This window comes from Dama dama, chromosome 10 (genome assembly GCF_033118175.1).
Source record: "Dama dama isolate Ldn47 chromosome 10, ASM3311817v1, whole genome shotgun sequence".
Taxonomy (NCBI): domain Eukaryota; kingdom Metazoa; phylum Chordata; class Mammalia; order Artiodactyla; family Cervidae; genus Dama; species Dama dama.
The window spans coordinates 38,344,977-38,364,721 of NC_083690.1; the positions used below are offsets into that span (position 1 = coordinate 38,344,977).

Below are 19,745 nucleotides of genomic sequence, written 5' to 3' on the forward strand. Positions count from 1 at the left end.
AAATTTACGGCATAAACATTCAGTTATTCTGGGTGAGTTAGTTCTAGCAAGTCGGGTGAGGGGCTGAGCAGCGCCCACACAGAAGGGCACCAAGGTGCAGAGGCAACGCCCGCCGAGCACAGGGTGACGCGGACAGGGGCCTCGGCACGGGTGAGCCCAGCTCTAACTGGAAACCGAGTGAAGAACGGGTCTGGAGACTCTGAAGAAGTGAATTTGTTTTGCAAATGTCAACACACATTATGCAAACTGCCTCAGGTGCCAATTCAAACTCCATCACGTCTATGCTACCTGTCTGGTCACACACGCCGGGGTATCACACAAACAGCCTCATTCAAAAACAACTCCACAAGAGCACACACCCATAAACTGATTCTTAGAATTAACTCGGACGTAACAGGTTTCTTATCACATGTAAGACATAAATTCCTGCTGGTTCTACATCAAAAACAAAAAAAAACAGCATTACATCTCAAAAACCGGACGTTAGTTCCAAAATCAGTCATGAATAGTATATAAATGGTTGCTTTTCATAACATTTATTGTTGAAAATCAGGGAATATATAACTAAGACCTGTGGAGACAGAATTTCTTCACCTCCTGAGAGAATGTGACATGAAGTTACCCACCATCTGTCGGAGTAGGGCTGCTCCAGCTGGGGCTTTGGGAGTTTTGTGTCTCTCTCTCGAATGACCTGGTTGAGCACATCTAAGTTGGAGAGGCTGGAATAAGGCTGAGCAGCATTCTCAAAGAGCTCCCACAGCGTCACACCCAGGGACCTGCAGGGGAATAAAAAAGCACATCTTTCTTTCTTCAGATACTGAATTTTTAACACCCACATTTTTACATGTACAGTCATCAGTCATTTCAAGCACAAGGGTCTGAGGAAGAGGTTATTCAAGATAGCTCTTCAACATGATTTAAAAAGCAAGCACTTCTATTAAGATGCGGACCACAACAAGAACACCTCCTCAGACTGACTAACAGAATGTTATTTTAGGAGTAAAATGAGATGGAGCTAGAGGGAGTAATCACAGGGAGGCATTCAAATGACTGTCAACTTTAAAACTCAAGGAATTATAAAGATCATCACAATGGCCTTGAAAGGGTTCAGCAACATGGCTAGATACAGAGTAAACACATGGACTTCTGAGGGTTCTGGTGGGGGGAAAAAAATCCCATTCACAACAGTAGTAAGCAGTGGAACTTCCAATATGAACAGGTCTTTCCTGTTGACCTGTGTGTTTCCTATCGTAGTTGTTCTTAGTATTCAGAGCTTTCTGCTATTAGGAAGGATGACTCTTCACTGCTCGGCGGAAGAGGCCGCCTGCCTGGGTCACTCACCACCTGCGGGTGCCATCACCACAGGCAGGGACCCCCTTCTCGGTACCTGCCCCGCCTGCCCGTGCGGTGCCCGCCCGGTGCCATCCCCTCGGAAACGGCCTTTGCTGGAGGGGGGGGCGGGGGCGGGGTGGATGCTTCCTCTACATGGTCTCCACGCTCCACGTGGTCTCCACGTTCCTCCCACCACTTCCCCTTCGGTCCTGTGTTACAGTCTGTCTTCTGCAGTGGCTCCTAGACCTGGCAGATCACCTGTGTCACCCAGACGCTGGTACTGAGCACCCATCCCTGAGGACTTGGTTGGCAGATGCAGGTGTGGCTGCATGCTTAAAGAGAACCCATGTGACTGTGACTCCTGTCAGGTTTAGCTGTCGATGGTTCGCATGAAGATGACCGATACCTACCAGAATAACAACCTGTATTTGAATACATCAATCTATTATTTGACACTGCACAGTACTTATGAGTTAACTTATGAGTTAAATTCTCTTTATGCTCATCTCACAAATCAGTGAGTAAATCAACATATTCAGTATCTAAGTGGAGAGGGCATTTCTATCAAGGAAATAAAAGAACCCGAATCTCTAGTCCAGTTCAAGAAGGGAGATGTGCCCCTAGCACAGAACTGCTAGGAGCAGAGGGCTGTCTTGGATTAAAAAAGAAGTTTAAGACACTGTCAGCGACTTTAGGGAATTAACAACTTATTCGATTAAGGAAAATAAAAAGTTTGCATGAAATGCTAAAGACCACAAAGGCAGCCTCTGACTGGGACACAGTGAGTGCTATGGGCACCACGTCTGGTTTGACCCTGGGCATGTACCTCTGCCCGCCTCAGTTTCTCCAGATCCCTGATGCCCTTTCTCTCCCCTCATAAGGCCTGTTCCTGAACCAGCCCTCTCCTCAGCCCCTCCCCTGCTCTTCAGAGAACATGAGGCCTGGGCTGTCTCAGCCCCCGACTCCTAACACCTTTCTCCAGCATCCCTCGTGCGTCTCCTCACGCAGACCAGTGAGGAAGACGAGACGTGTCCCCCTCCCCAAGGCCCCCCTGCAGCTCCCTATTCCCTCGTCTTTCTGCCCAGTCTCCTCAGGAAAATCGGTATCAGCCACTGCCCATCATTCCCGGTCTCTCTAAAGACCAGTGGCCTGCTGTCTTCTGGGAGGAAAAATGTCCCGTAGCTCTTCTCCCCTCTTCCACCAAACTCACGGGGCCAAGAGCCTCAGGCTCGTCCCCGGCACAGGGCAGCGTGGCCCCTGCCTCGGGCAGAAGCTGACACCACTGCCAGTCCTGCCGCCAGACACTCCTCACCCCCTCAGATCCAAGGGGCGGCGCTGCCTCTGGGAACACGGGCGAAGTCTTCAGGTCAGTCACCCAGCTGAGAGCAGTGACAGCACGGATCATGAGTGAAAAGCAACTTCTTATGAAACACATCAAACGACAGGTAAGCTAGCAGGGAACTCACTGGACAAAATCTGGAGCTTAGAGAACAAAGGAGAGCGCCACACCGCGTCCGACCGTGGCCCCTGCTGGGGCACGGAGCCTGGGCGTCTGTGTCTTTGGTGAACAAGGCTTGATGGTGGACAGGCCAAGCCCTGGCCCTGCCCAACAAGGGGCCTCGCAGAGACCTCCTCATCACAGTGGGAATAAACCCACCCCTCAGAAGCCTGGGGGGCAAGCTGGCTTGGCACTGAGGCCCTGTGAGTGAGTGCACGTGTGTGACTGTGAGTGTGTGTGAATATGTGTGTTGAGTACACAGGTGTGTGTGTGCCTGCAGGGGGAGTGGGGTGGTGGACGGTCCCAAAGAAGCTGGTCACAGAGCCGGCCTTACTGGGATTCACAGCCCAAGCTCATACCGTCTAAGTGCCCCCAAGACCTCAGGCTAAATACAGAAAGCCCCAGGCTGCTGTCGTCCCTGACCAGCCAGGACACCCAGAAGCCTCACAAAAGCACGCATGCACCCTCTCTGAAGGAATGTTCTCAAGTCCAGGCTTCCAGGATCCTCACCAGAAGAAGGCCCCAAGGAAACAAGGCACCATCAAGAACCAGGAAGGTCAAATCCACAAAGACTTCACATTTGGGAATTATCTGATGTAGATCATAACCAAATTTTAAAAAACTCTGGGCCAGTTTTTTAAAAAATCAAATAGACCTCCTAAAACAGTAAAGCCAATTAACTGAACTATAAAATTCGGTAGAGAGATTTAACAGAGGAATAGACACAGCTGAAGAGGAATTTTAACAAGACCAAGAATTGGCTACTAGAGCACAGATCTGAAAGGGAGCTGAAGGGATGAAACACATAAAGGAGAGAATAAGAGACAAAAGACAAAGCAAGAGGTTGTGACGCATGTCCAATCAGACTTCCAAAAGAAGGAAAAATGGGGCTGAGGCAGTTATTGGGAGGGTAAGGGCTGAGAACACCCACCTAAGATATGAAAAGCCAAGCAGAAAAACAAAAAAGTCCACACTCATACTTATCACAGTGAAACTACAGAAAACCAAAGAAAGAGAGAAGAGTTTAAAAGTTACCTTTAAAGAGCTTAGGGAGACTTACAGCTGACTTCTCAAGAGCAACAATGGAAGCCAGAAGACAGTGGAGTGAGATCTTCAATACACGGAGAGAAAATAACTGTCATCAAGTAAAAAAATACACTTCAAGAATGAGGACAAAACAGAGGTATGCGCAGACCTACAGAAAAAGACCTGAGAATCTGTTACCAGTGAGACTACACTACAGGGAATTCTGAAGGACATACTTCAGACAGAAGGGGACTCAGCCCCGACAGAAGGTCTGAGATTTGGGGGGAAAAAAAAAAGAAAAGCAAAGTGATCTGATTATGTTGGATAAACCTAAACAAACACTGATGTTAAGAAAAATAACAACATCTTGTGGTGTTAAGAGAAAAAATATGATACCTCACAATGATGAACATAATTGCATGTGTGTGTGTGATGTAAAAGCATGTTAAAATACCCTGGGGTCCCTGTATTTCTCAGAAAGGGGCCAAAGTAAGAACTACTGTTAGACTAAGTTAAGTATACATGTTATTTCTACAGTAGCCAATACAATCATAGCAATAGAGTACACAGCTTCCAAACTACGAGGAAAAGAAAAAACAATCCATAAGAAGGTAAGAAGCAAAAAAAAAAGAAAAAGCAGGACAACAGCACCCAAAAAAAAAGTAGATATAAATTAAGAAAGCTATAACAGAAACTGTTAGTCAAAGACTTCTTACATACATTTTTTTTCAACTTCCATTAAACTGAGCTATATCTCAGTACTATGTAATGGTCCAAACCTCTTTCAGTTTTTTCATTCACTCAATTAATATTTATTAAACATCTACTATAAACAAGGTCCTATAGTAGGCAAAGAAAATAGCTTTGGTTCCTGCTTTTATGGAGATTATTACTGTTGAATGGGTAGAAGTTATTGCATCATTGCAAAAACTGGAATCATTACTATGATGTCAATAAACTGTCTTTCACACCATCAGTCACTGGTATTCCTACGTCTTATTCAATTATACTTTCCCGTAAGAAAGTACTTGAGAAGAAAGAAGTTAGGACTTTGTTAGTAACAAAAGCCTAATCGAATGGTAAACTGATACATACCAGATATTACTATATTTGGTTTGATCTGCAGTTAGCAGTCTGTCTTGAAAGCTGGTTACTAACTCTGGAGCAGTCCACCGAAGAGGGAAAAGTTTTTTATCATCCGTCTCAATATAATCCTCCTGTTTTGTAAGAAATCACACAGAATTTTGAATTCTCTAACACCTCTATGTGAGCTCAGTAACTTAATCCCAGGTCATTCTCAGAAAACACATACTCTACCCAAAAACACAAGTCAGAAAAAGAAATGGACACAGAGACAGAGTTTCCGGGCAGAGGGTGGGTTGAGGGTTTCTCTGAATCAGCCTCCTGGGCCTCATGAGCTGGTCTCTGAACCTGCTCAGTCACCCTTCCTGGAAAAGGAAGGTACGCCATGTCTGATGTTACAGAACGCAGACTCTGAGCAAAATATCTTGTAAACTATGCTGGGCTGTATCCCTGAGCAGAAGAACAGGGTGGTTAATGAGTAAGAGCGCAGGCTTTCGAACTGGACAGGCTGGCTGAGTCAACGTTCAACCAGCTACCAGCTCTGTGACTCTGAGCAAGCAGCAAACATGCTGAGCCTTCTTCCTGACCCGTAAGATCAGGAAGATGCACCGGCCTTCCCTTCGTGGTCAGGATGACATGAGATCATGTGGGCAAGTACTTCACAGTGCCTGGGTGGTATACAGCCAGTGCTCAAGATACCAGAGCTACTACATAGACTAAGAACAGACTTACATTTGCATGAATTTTTTTTTTTTAACCCCACAGTAAGCCACCTTACTCAGCTGGGCTAAGCAAACACACACAAAAATTTCCCAGGTACTTCATTTATTTTCTTTGGGGGATATATTTATGACAGAGTTGAAAAACTCAAATCCCAAGCTTACTGATCTGAGCTGAAATTTTATCAAACATGTATGGAGAAATATTTATATATGATGTGCATATCTTATTATATGGTAGCAATAATTATTTACCCTCCCTTTCCAAACAGGCATGGCATTCTGTGATATGACCACTTCATGAGCATTAAATTAGATCAGGGAGAAAACCCTTAAACCTCTGGCTTACCTTGTACCTGCTGAATCCTATTCCATAATCACCCACTTTCACATTTAAGTCCGAGGTAAGAAAGCAGTTTCGCAGGGCTAAGTCACTGAAAACAGAAAGAGTGAAGTGAACATGAGAACAAGGAGAATCAACACCCAGGATGACATGACATGGAACTGCCGTGGAAAAAGGCTTTCTTGGGAAATCAGGGTGGTAAGTGTATTGAGTCCCCTGATGAATAATTCATGTTTTAAAATCCTTTTTCAGAGAAAAAGGCAATGCCATATTCCTAATTACTTAAAGAATGGAGATGATCAGATTTTTTTTTTTTTTTGTAAATCACTCTGACTGCTAACAGGTTAAATTCTAAACATATTTGTACCTTGTTCTGCATTGATACCAGACTTACGGCTCATTTCCTGGTATTTTTAGAGTTACCAAGGAAGAATTCTAAACTGGCTAATTTGTCTGAATTTATTTTAAATAGCTTACATTACCTAAGCAATAATCTAGTAGTAGTCTCTTAACTGCAAGTAAAGAATAAAGTTACAACTTCAAGCATGCTAAAATAATCTACATTATTAAAAATGTTTGTTTTAACTCCTTTTTCAAAGATATGCAAGCATTATAAGTGATTTAGCCCCCTCCAATTCACTCTTCTCTAACTCCAAACTCTACTTCTCTCCAAGAGGGAGGCAAAGAGCATATTTTCAAGACTGACTTAAAACGATTTACTCAGTTTATTTAAGAACAAATTAGTTTTAAAAACTACCTAACTTGAAAAGTAAAAAACTTTTTCTAAAAAAACTTCCCATAGAGAAAGCAGGTTACATTTTTTGGATTTCAGCTTTAACCCTTGGAATTTTATTAATTATCAATTGGCATATGAATGAAAAAGCCACTGAACTAAAATAGAATTGAATACCTAACTTACAGTTTTAAATCCTAAATAAAAGTTCTCAGAAACTGAATTTCCACAGTCCAAAAATTTAAAACGTTTGTCTTTGGCCAAAAATCAAAAACTTTATCAAATTCTTATTTTCAGTGATTTTAATTTCCAAAGCTCATGTGTCTGAAATAGAACAATGACGTGGATAAGGACACAAGAGCTAATGCTGACGGAACCCAGTGACGGCCTGGTGCACACCACCACTGACCCCATCATACCATCAGGGCTCATGTTTAGAAAGCCCTTTACACACAGGTGTTTCTCCAAGCGCCTGATACGTATTAACTCATTTCATCTTCCCAACAGGCCTCCCAGGTGGGTACCATTATGTTCCCCGTTTACAGAAAAGGAAACTGAGGCGCAAGGAACTGAAGCGACTCTGCCAGGGTCAGTATTTCTCTCACCATCAATAACCATCAACAACAACCCACTGCCAGTCAGAGCGCACTGCCGTACATGCGACTGGTCCTCAATAAACACGATGATCTCACGTTGATCTCAGTAAACGTTCCTGACTCTGTCACATCGAGGTGGCTCTCACAGTATTTCACACCTTGTCACTGTCATGTTTGTTATGACGATCTGTGATCAGTGACCTTCAGTGTTACTACTGTAATTTTTTGGCATTTTTTAAGCGATGAAAGTTTTAAGTCCAAGATAAGAAAGCAGTTAGATGTATTCAATTAGTTAGATTGTGTTCAATCAGTTCAATTAGTTAGATTGTGTTCAATCAGTTCAATTGGTTAGACTGTGTTCAGTCAGATGTGTTCAATCCCTCTCTACATTATGATTACAAGCAGTGTTTTCACGGCGCTCCACCAGGCCTCTGGAATGTCTGGGGAAAAACTCAGGACACCTCTAATGTTACAGACAAAATGCAAGCACACGGGGGGATCAGTGTCCCAGACCACCTCAACAAAGCGCCTCTCATGATAAAGCGAGTCCATGCACGTTCAGGTTTCCCAATGCAGAGAAAAGTGGTGTTTACATTACACTGTAGTCTATTACGTGTCCAAAAACATACCAACACACAAACGCTACGTATAAACCTTAATTAAAAATACTTTATCCCTTAAAAAAATGTCAAAATAATTACAATAGCAACACTGAAGATCGCTGATCACAGATCATTGTAACAGACGACGATGACAAGGTGTGAAATACTGTGAGAGCCCGACGTGGCACGGACGGGCAGCGAGCACGCGCGCTGGAGAGAGGCGCCTCCAGACCTGCTTGACGAGGGCTGCTGCAGACTTCTGACCTGTGTGTGTTTGGGGGAGGGAGCCCAACAAACCCGCGGTATCTGCAAAGCATGGTAGAACAAGGTGTGCCGTAGAAACCTCCGATCTCAAGGAGAGAGGTGGCCCCCGGGTTTTGGAAATGACGGAAGGAAGGGCGGGCAGCCATGTGTGGGCAGCAGAATGCGGGGCTCCAGGCCACCTGGCCCTCTGGACTGCAAGCGGCACACGCGTGGCACCGCGGGTCCTGCCCCAGAGGCTCCGGGCACCGCTGGCCAGCACTGCTAAGGCCCCTGCAGACAGACACTCCTCAACCTTTCCAACACCTCTGTCCTGGGACCAGAATGAAGATCTGGGTGCAGGGCCCCTGCCCGGGAGTGTGCAGGTCATCTGAGGCAGGGTGGCAGCCGAGGAGGGGGCAGGGAGGGCACCTGCAGGGCGGCCCCTGGCACCTTGCACTCCGCCCACTCGAGCCACACCAGGGCGGCCTCCCTCCACACCTTTCTCCTCACATGTGGTCCCTGCAGGTCTACAGACACGAAAAGCAGGTAAAAGATGAAAAGATATGTGCAAAGGGCCTGGGGTTTTCTGTACACGTCACTGTGAAACTCTCCTACAATTTGACTGATGGTCTCAGAGAGAGAGGAGGAAACGCCTCTTGTTACCACAACACCAAGGGTACTGAGGAGGAAAATGATGCTGTGACCAAGGGAATTTCCTCTAAACTCGCCCTCTACTCCGCCCCAAAACATCCTGGTCACCGGAGGACAGTGCAAAAGCACTGGACAAAGTCAGAGACCGGCGACTGAGTCTTGGCTCCACCACTCCTAACTGTGTGACTGTGGCAAGTCAGTCAGCACACCAGAGCCTCAGTTCTCCTTGGCAACAACAACAAACAAAAGAGAGGGTGTGCGCTAACCTGTAAGGGTTACCTCGTAAGATTTTTATAAGAATACAGATTTTAAACATTGAAACATTGAAAACATCAAATTGTTGTCCAAATTCAAAATTATAAAATTCAATTCAAAAGTAGTAACACATAAATACTCTCCGAGGCCCAATAACGTACCAAGCTAAAGAACAGGAAAATGTAAAGGTGTAACTTTTTAACAGCAGAGGTAACTCTTGACGTCAATGGCCAGTTTGGGTCAGGAAATACAAACATACCCAGTATATTCTTCCTTCAAGTTGAAAAACAGGTCTAGTGGCAAAGCTGCCAACTGACCTGGCCCTCAGAGCTTGAGCTCTGCCGCCCTAGGCAGTGGCTGCAGGGACCCCGCCAGGTAAGCAGAGCGGCGGGTACACAGGGGACATGCTCTAAACAGCTTCCTGCCCTGATTCACAAGGAATACAGCTCCCAGTGGCGTGAGAGCTCGCCCACTTCCAGGAGATCGTTCTTGTGGAAACAGCTCAGCAGGGCTGCAGCCGTTTTCAAAACCACTCTGTCCTCTATTTAATTAACATACTACCCACCAAGGCTCTCCCAGGAACCTGAATTCCTGATCAAAAGAGCAAGCACGGCCCACATTATCTTATGTAATCCTGAGAAAAGCACTTCAGGGCAAGATTACCCTGTTTCAGGGAAGAAACAGGCTCAGAGGATTAAGGAAGGAGAGGCCACTTAACAGCTTCAGCTCACAGCACCTGCCGCCAGCAGCCACCACAGTGTAAAAACTAATCCCCACGTGGGCTGTGAAGAGACTTCCACCCACTGGAAGGTGGCTGCAGCTGCGAGGAGCAAGGCCAGAGGGTTCAGACGCAGCACAAAGAGGCAACTGGGCTCATTCAGCGTCTGGACAGCTTCGTCCCTGCTCATCAGGTCAGCCTGCATCACGCTTCTCTTCCCCGACATCACAGTACAGACAAGGTCTACAGCCCAGGCCTGTGGCCGGTCCTCCCTAGCCCTCTCACACACACCGTCCCCATAAACTGCGTTCTAAGGATGCCGGGCTCCTGTAACACTGGGACACCCATGCTCTGAGGGCTGGAGTACTTAATGACCTCGGTGTTTCTCAGCAGATAGTAACTTTTAACTTTAAACTGGGAAAATCCTAAAGAGGTCTTGTGTGCTGTTTTGGCCACACCACACGGCACGTGGGATCCTCGGTTCCCGGCTGGGAATCGCACCTGCACCCCTGCAGTGGGAGGCCGAGTCCTGCCCACTGGGCCGCCAGGGCCGTCCCTCGGGAGGTCCCTCGCGCACGGTGTTACCTGGGCGAACCTTAAGGCCACGGTCACCTGGGCCTCCAGCTGCAGGGGCCACGCCCACACCGCCCGCTGGAGGCCGTGCTCCCACTCATCGCAGTGGCCTGGCGGCTCCTTCCTGCTCCTCCAGGAGGACTGACAGGCCGGGCACAGGGAGTCCTAGGTGCTCGGCCAGCAGGTCAGGAAGGTGCGGAGCGCGGCACGCTGGCAGCTCCCGCTGTTTACGTGGCCTTCGCGGACGTCGCGTGTCTGGCTGCAGAAACGCAGACTACCCAAGACCCAGGCTGAAGTCTCCTCTTAGACAATAAGTAAAAGTAAAAATTAACCGGGGGTGCCCTGCTAGACCAGCTTCCAGCTGGATGCGTGGGAAGTTCTATTTCCAACCAACAAAGAAAGTTCGACTTTGAGTCAGCAAATAAATATTCTAAAGTCCAACTTAAAACTATGCTGTTGTGCACTCAGTATCTTATAACAACCTAGAATGACAAATAATCTGAAAAGCATACATATAACTGAGTCACTCTGCTATACACTTGGAGCACAATACTGTAAATCAACTCTACTTCAATTTTAAAAAACGCTGCTACAGTGTGCTACCAACACAAAAACAAAGCACACAAAACTACATAAAATACGGCTACTTTTTAAAAGAAAATGAAACCGTTGTCGATGGTTTCAGGAATTTTCTTTACCTTGAGTTTATGTACCTGAATTACATCCAAATCATGTGAGTTAATTTATCATATTTATTTGTCTGAAACAAGATCCTAAAGTAAGTAAAACTTTAACCTAAAGAAACACACACACACACACACACACACACAAGAAACTCACAGGAAGGTAACATTTACTCTGACATCTCTGCCAATTTTTAAAATGTAATCATAGAAACCAACTTGGGCTTGAAACAATTTCCAGTTGTCTTTGACAATTTTATGTTGCTGATTCTGATGTGATCTTCTCTGAAAATGCTCTATTCTCCAAAATCTAAAACTTCCTACACCAAGTATTTAGGTAATAATTACTTGTGTTTTATAAAAGAGTAACAATACAAATATGCTGGGTATTAATCTGTTACAAGGGAAAAAAACAAAATATAAGATTTTTCCATTATAAAACAAATAGATCTGTATATTTTGACATTTTGTGTAAGGGTTTCTGCCTTGGGCCTGAAGAAATTCATAATTTTTTGAGTCTCTATAAAGCACCTTATCAGAATGATCTGCTCACTGTGCAAGTCAAACAAGATAGATACGTAAGAAGAGTGTTAATTTTCCTTCTTCCCACCCTGAAGTAATGTTGAGAATCTGATAGGTATAATTTTTCCATATCTGTTCACACACATACACACACAGACTCACACAAACCCCCACAGATATAAGCATTTTCTTTTTTTAATGGCATCATATTTTAAATACATTATATATATATGTGTATATATAAAATACACAACCTGTGCAACCTGTGTCTCCATGTCAGTACACACAGGTGTTCCTTTTCAGGTCTTTGGATTGTTAAGAGTAAAATGATTTAATTAAAGTCAACTAGAGACAGCTCAGTGGTAAAGAACCCGCCTGACAATGCAGGAGACTCAGGAGATGTGGGTTCGATCCCTAGGTCAAGAAAATCCCTTGGATGAGGAAATGGCAACCCACTTCAGTATTCGGATGGAGGAGCCTGGCAGGGGGCGGTGCAAAGAGTTGAACACGACTGCGCACACATGCATGCATGCACACGTGCATACACACACACACCCATGTGCACACGCACACAAACTGAGCACGCCAAGAGTCAGACATGACTGAGCATGCATGCGCACACACGCGCACACACACACACTCTCTCTCTCTCCCCAATTTGTCCAGAGACCTGAGAAAACATTTCAGACACAAATCAGAGCTGAAAAGGCTGGAGGAGAACAAGCAGGAGTCTCCTTCTGAGTTTAAAGAATCATCATCTCAGGACTCAAAGCCCTTTGCTGTCCTAATTAAAACAATTATGTGGATGATCGGAACAAAATACGACGCGCTCTGAAGAGCTGTGGCTGTTCAAGTGGGACCAGAAAGGTCTGGAAAGACGCGTTACCCCGACCCCACAGCTGCTCACACACAACTCAGCATCCCCGGTCCAGCTAGGGCGGCTTCTCGGAGTGCCGACCAGAGACCAACACTGGGACCTTCTATCAGAAGATGACGTCAGACCCTCAGAGCCCTCCTCTTCCCGCCTCTAGGACGGGAGAGGGCCACACGGTGACAATGACGCCGAGCAGGTAGAGGTGGAGCCTGAGGCTGATGTGAGGGGGACGCCAGGGCAGGGGTCCGGAAGGCAGATCAGAACTGCTCCCTCAACTCTGAGCATCACACCCTCTCGCATGCTTTGAGATTCTGGCAATAACCTCTAGGTCTTAGGCTGTATTGAGGCACTGTTCCCTGGAGCCCAGGTCGGCCCTTATTCTGACCCTAGGCAGGAGGGGACGGCTTGTTTATAAATCGAAGGTTCACCCCCACCGCCGGTCCTCCTTGGGCTTCCAGCAGCGCCAGTGCCACGTTCGGGGTTGGGGAGGCGCGCGCGGAGGGACCCACCTGTGCAGGAAGTGCCGCTTGTGCATGGCCGCCAGCGCCGCCGCGATCTCGCACGCCAGCCTCTGCAGCAGCATGGTCTGGGCGTCCCCCCGCGCCGGCTCCGGCTCGCCGCCACGCAGGTAAGCCTTCAGGTCGCCCTGCGGGAACCAGCCCAGGTCAGTTTCCAGAGAGGACCGGGGGGACAGACGGGCATCTCAGCTGACAGAGATACTGACATGACTTCTTGGAAATTACTCAGATTTGAGTTTAATGAAGAATCCTACCGAACACATTTAAAATGACTAAAAAAGCAATTCCAACCAAATACTTCAAAGCTCGAGAAAATGTCCTTCTTCTTTTAGGATCATTCTAAATTCAATATTAGTTTACCTTTGTCATAGAAACACATGGATAACAGCAGCTAAAAAATAACAACAACAAAAAAAGATACTTTTACAATGACACACAATTTACATTTAGTGCCAAGTACAGAAATGCCCAGGTCACCGGGAGACGAGATGGAGAGTAACACCGTCTTCAAGGATTCCAGGGGACGTCACATCACAAAAGCTCTCAGGAACAACAGAGAAGCAGGGAAGGAAAGAAAAATGGATGGGAGAGGAAGAAAAAGCATTTTCGAGTGCCAGTAACTGCTTCAATTCTTTGCCAGCTCCCCCACAGCCCCTGTGAAAAAGAACATTAGGGCCACTTCCAAAATATTCATGATGTGACTATAATTAAGTCTGTTCAAAGGACAGGAAATTGAACAAATTCACACTTAGACCCCGTCACACAGGTGTTTCAATGTCCCAGGTACTCTCGAAGGAACCCCTCACCCCCGCCTTCCCCCATAACACACACAAACCTTTCTTGGTTTTTGTTTCCTGACTCTAAGGGTGGTATGTCCTGGGGGATTTACCATGTAACTCTTTGGGGAAATACACCTTTGAGGCAATCTTCCATGTTCTGCTTACCACATGATTAAGTATTTATTGATGTGATGTAATTCCAAGGTAAAGCTTTATATAATCAGTTAATAAAATTTAGAAAAAGCAAGTCAAAAGCTTTCAGTTTTCTTTACATGTGAGTCAAAAAAGATGCTTGAGGAAGAAAATTCCTTGACCAATTAAAAGAATCTAATACCTTTCTAACGACTGCTACTGAAGACAGCAAACTGATCAAACCTCCCAAACTAAACTTTAAAACACAGTATTCCTCTACTAGCATTTGTCCACACTCAATACTAAGTGCATTCTAAGGTAATGTCTAAGTCCACACCAAGAACCTAAATTTGTTTTCATTCGCAGTTTCAACGACCTTTGTGTGAATGATAATATTGGTATCATGGCGTTCTCATGGCTGGGAAAGACTGAAGGCAGAAGGAGAAGAGGTGACAGAGGATGAGGCGGTTGGAGGGCATCACCGATTCAACGGACACGAACGTGGGCAAGCTCTGGTAGACGGTGAGGGACGGGGGGCCTGGCGTGCTGCAGTCCATGGGGCTGCAAAGAGTCGGACACAACGTGGCGACTGGACAACAGGAACAAGAATGCTGGTATCAATGACTGTCACCATCTGAGCTTTCAAGCAAGAGCCGACCACTGTGCTGGGAGTTTCTGCACCTGTTACCGCAAGTAACTCTCACAGTTTGAACCACTTTCCGGACGAGGCTGAGGGAGGGTGAGAACTTTGCCCAAGGTCACAGAGCTAACAAACAAGTGCACTTCCACTCTTCTGTTTACTTGCCAAGAAACTCCTATTTGGTGAGTGAATCCAATTAGTATGCAGATCAAATCAGTTATTTTATAAGAATGAACGTCAAGTCAGCGAAAGTCAACCACACAGCTTTCTAGAATTCCCCCCACTCAGCGAGCTGCTCCGCCATGGGGGCTGCCGCCCCGGGCCAGGGCGGGTGCTCACCCCCACCACTGTGCACACATTGCCTCTCCCCTTCTGCACCCCTGCACAGCTACAAGCTGCTCCCGACGAGACACCTTTTGTCCCCTTTAAAAATACATTCTCCTCACCACCCCAACCCACCTTCACCCAGGCTAGGCTCTGTCCAGTGCAGAAGAGGTGGGAATAAACCCCGTGTTGGGTGACAATTAAATTAACCCAGAAAAACTCCAGCAGAAAGCATGGGGCCTACAGGCTCATGGGATTTTCATAAGGTAGTCCACACGGAAATGAAACATGAGAACAGAGAGCTGAAGTTTATTCACCTTACCAGTGAAACGACAACTTAAAAGGCATCTGTCTAACCCCCTTCCTTCAATGTCCATCTAAGGAAAAAACTACCCTCACACAAAACTAGGACTATGCTGTTCTGCGTCTGGCCAATTCTCAAAGCAAACAGGAGCTGCTGGCAAACAGCAAACACTTCCCAAGTGATTTTGGCCATGAAGGCAGGAACAGCAGAGTGGGTGTAGCTGTTTTTCAAGGTTACCTAAAGTATATTCCTTACCACTCACTGTTCTTAAGTTGTCTTCTCTCCACAATAGGCCACTCCCCAAATCTGACCCGGAGATAAAGTATAATAAACAGAAGGAGATTTTGCTTCAGCTCTGAAGGTTTCCAGCTTGGCAAAAACTCAGTCTCTCTGCATCTGCACTGGGGTGGGGGGGAGGCGGGAGGGTGAGCACGGCCCAGGCAAACACGTCCCTAACCTGTGGAGTGAACGTCAGCAGTTCCTGAGGAGCCAGATCAGCTTCTCATGGACGAGACCTGTGATGGGCTGGGAGGGGCCCAGGGCTACTTCTATGTTCTAGAAAGAACCCCAGCGCTCTCCTGGCACCACCACGCAAAAGAAAAATCAGCTTAAGATTCAACTATAGCAAAGACATTTCTAAAACTACCAAAAATTGATCCATTCTATCCAAAACAGATAAAGCTGTAAAAATTTAGGTATCTGGGTTACGTTTTAATGACGCTTAGTGAGTAGACTGGGGTCATTACTTTGGTCTATGACTTAAAAAGAGCACTGAGAACAGCCATGTACTCTAACAAAGTTCCTTTTATCCAAGTTTTAAATATTTCTCACATCCTCCCTAATGCCCTGCTCCAAAAAACTCAAGGAAACCGTAGGACGCTAGGTGGCAGCAAAGCGCTGGTACTGAGCCCAGACACCAGAGCGGCGGCCTTCCGCACTGAGGCACGCGGACCTTCGGATGCATCCTCGGGAGGGCCCTCTTACACCCCAACACTGGCTGCCCTGAGTGCTCTGTCCAGCTGTCCGCCAGACACGGAGAACCAGGAATTCACTCCAACAGCGTAAAAACCCAACAAGCAAATAGATTAGAAATTACAATTGCTCATACGTTTGACAGAAGGATATGGGAGAAAACTTTATGTTTTTAAACAAAAATTTGACCGACAGCCACGTGCTCAGCATGTGCTGAGGAAATGAATCTCTGCGCCAGGCGGGAGGCCCCGGGAACCGCCAGCCCGAGGGTTCTCACTCCTCACGCGGGCTGGGCCTCCTGCGGTCGCAGGCACTCACCTCACCTGTCCATGCCCACACCCGCACAGCACCTCCTCTCCTCACGAATTCCCCTCCCCGAGCCCATCCTGTCTCTGCTCAAAGAATCAGCACCCGCCCCTCCATACCCAGCTCCTGCACCCACCCCACCTCCCTCTTATGGACACAGGGCTTTGGGCCTGCCGGCTGGCCTGCCCCCACCCCCGGAAACCCTCACCCCACAACAGGCTGGGCTCCAGCTGCTCCCATCAGCTATCCCCCACCGCCTCTGCCGTACGCAAGGTCAGCGGTCACCAGCAGAACCCAGTGAGGGCCCCGCTCCCTCCTTCCCCACCAGGCTCCTTCTTCCAAGCTCACCGGTCACTCCTTTCCAGGCCCCTGTGTGGAACCTTCTCCCTCTCTCTGGTCAGCAGGGACCGGCACGCCCAGGGCTCTGTCCATGGTCCTCGTCCCTCCTCACCGCAACACTCATTCCTGGGTGCGCATATCACTCCACGGGCACTGAACATCATCTCTCACACACCTTTCTGGCTCAGATCCCCCACCCCCGAGCCCCAGGCTCATCTGTCAGCTGCTCACTCGACACCCTTCCCGGGATGCCCCAGAGGCACCTCCAATCCGACGCACATAGTGCAAAGCTCCGAGATCTGCTCCATCTCAGGAACTGACATCTCTGTTTTCCCAGGGCATCCAGCCAAAACTAGAGTTCTCATTCTGGAGTCAGCTCTGGCCTGAGATGCCCACCACCACCCATCACCAAGTCATGAACCTACAGTTAGAGAGAGCCTGGGCCACGGGGCCCAGGGCAGCAGTCATGTGCTGGGGGCGGGGGGGGGGGGGGGTGCGGTGCTGCTGGCTGGGCTGCTGGCTGGGCCCTGGGAACGCAGCGCCCCCCACCAGCCACCCACATCGCCCCACCGCCAAGCCTGATCACACCGTGTTGTTGTTCGGCACGTGTCCCCTCTGCGGGCTTGGAGTTGGGGACACTATCCACGTGCCCCCTCTGCTCCGCCGTAAGCCCATGCCCTCTCTCTTCTCCTTGCGCTCCTGAGGCACGGGGCACATCACTCATCTCCGTGTCTAGAAGGATCCCCGCACACGGGCTTACTTCACAAGTTCATTCATGAACAAGACGTGGCACTTCTGTACAAGAGGTGAATTCAGGGAGGCTTCCCACTGGCGGAGCACAAATGTGCAGGCGTTAACCCCACCTGATACAAAAGCATGTAGAATAAAATTAAGCCATTAGTTAAAATCCCCACTTCTCCACGGCAATCATGTGACTCAGACGAGGAGGAGGCGAGGAGAAAGCATGGTCCTGGGTGTGGCCGGCAGAGCCCTGGGTCCTCCCTTGCAGCTGGTCTTCTCATCTGTAAAATGATGCTGCGGCCACCTCCTCGGAAGACTCGGTGCCCAGCAGGAGGCCCGGCACCGTCAGGGCCCCGTCTCCTCCCCCCACGCCCGTGCAGGCAGGGGCCATGCTTCCATCAGCCCCGGAGCCTCTCCTGAGCTGCTGGAGGCAGCCAGCCACAGAGGGGCATGAGGTCTACACAGACACCAAGAACGCTCCCTGGCAAAGGAAAGACTCTCACCTCTACATCTCCACTTCAGAGTCTGGGGACGGAGGCAGAACTGCTGACCCTCATCCGAAACAAGACGGAGTGGAGCGGAACCTGCTTCCTCTGTCACCCTGGCCTGCAGTCTGACCTCCCAGTGGTTGGTCTCTGCTCAACTCCCTTCCAGCCGATCCCTCCCAGCAGACGCCAACCTGCCTCCCCGATCGTGGTGCTCTCGCCCACCAGTCCCCAGGCGCCCCCAAGCCCACACGTGCACACCATCAAGCTCCCCTGCCTGGCTCACGGGTCCCTGAGACCCTTTCTTGCTGAGCAAAGTCCATCCACCCACCTGTCCACATTCAAACCAAACACCACCTTCTTTGTGAAGCCTACCCCAGTGAGCCTAGTTAGAAGTGCTACACAGAACCACCAAATCCTTAAATTACGATCAACTTAAGAAAATAAGAAAAATGAAAAAATGTAACTACCATTTCCTGAGCACTTAGTACGTGCCCAGCGATTCACATTCACCAGCTTATGGTCAGGCAGTCCACAGGAGAGGCAGGATCATCCCCATTTTACAGATGCCTACACTGAGACTTCATGAGGTTAGGGCCTTTGCAGGGAGACACACAAGCAGGTGGCAGGCCGAGCATGTGCAGGCAGGCCCGCCTGGCCCCACGGGTGAAAAAGGCAGGATTGGGGGTGACTCGCTGTGCTCCCCACAGTGCGGGGCACAGCCCTCAGTTCCCAACGGTGCTCACACACTTTAGCTGAGTGATCCTGACCCCAAACAGTCTCATCGCCCGCCCAGAGACACACACGGGGCGCGCCAGAGCCCCCGCGGCCACGCGTTCCACACGGCGCTCTGCGCTGAGCTCTCCGCCCACGAGCACTGCACTCTCGGCAGGACACACCGGTGACTGCGGGCCAGCTACCAAACCCTGCAGTTTTTTATTTGCTTTCATAAAAATTCTAAGATAAAGTGTTTTTCAAAAAGAGACCAGTAATTCCATCTCGCAAAGAATGACTTAAGTACGTATGAAAACATACTCTCCTTTCTCTTCAAGAGATGGTATCTCTGAGCATGCTCTCTGCCTGGTGATGACGCAAGAGGCCAACGTGCCTGTGCCAGCTCCTGACCTGCTAAGAACCTGTGAGGACAGTGGCCCCTATCACGGCGGCCGCGGCGACTCGTTCCCAAGCCTGGGCCGGCAGCCTTTGTCCTCTGGACCCTGGCCAGAGGGTGCTTCTGCCTCAGATGACGTGCCTCTGCTCAGGCTGGCCTCTTTCTGGGGGGGTCCTGGGGCACCCAGGCTGGGAGCAGGGTTCAGGGGAAGCCGGGCTGACATGAGCTGAGCATTTCTGTCACCAGCCCCTGAGCACACTGAGCCCGAGACCCTGACCCTGACCGCGCCCCCGGCGAGGCCCAGCCCTGCTGCTGGGGAGCTGGTCTCTCCCACATGTACTAGGGTCCAGAGGTGATGAGCAGGAAACCGCCCTCAGAGGCAGATGTGACCTCACCAGGGGCATGGTGGGGGGCTCCCTAGGTTAACGGCCTTACCTTAACACGAGACTGGTCATTCTGATGCCAACCGACAGACTTTCCATGGGCACACCAGCCTCCGCTGGGCGTAGGTAACGCTGGTAGAGCCCCTGACCTAACAGTCAGTAATCACCAATGTCTTCTGTGTGTGATAAAAACCACCTAACGTAAGGCTACCTCCCAACCACTTCTAAGTGTCCACTTGCACGCATTAAGTCCATCCACA

The 19,745-nt window shown here is 48.5% G+C and overlaps 1 protein-coding gene across 2 annotated transcripts in view; it reads right to left on the reverse strand.

Moving 5' to 3' along the window:
* LMTK2 (lemur tyrosine kinase 2) overlaps positions 1-19,745 on the reverse strand; it is a 72,724-nt gene that overhangs the window by 16,668 nt on the left and 36,311 nt on the right. For both annotated transcript variants that reach the window (XM_061153691.1, XM_061153690.1), the window contains exons 7-10: positions 12,961-13,097; positions 6,008-6,092; positions 4,952-5,073; positions 627-776 (exon numbers count right to left, since the gene is read on the reverse strand). In XM_061153691.1, coding sequence (XP_061009674.1) covers positions 627-776; positions 4,952-5,073; positions 6,008-6,092; positions 12,961-13,097 — 494 coding nt within the window. The remainder of the gene's footprint in view (positions 1-626; positions 777-4,951; positions 5,074-6,007; positions 6,093-12,960; positions 13,098-19,745) is intronic.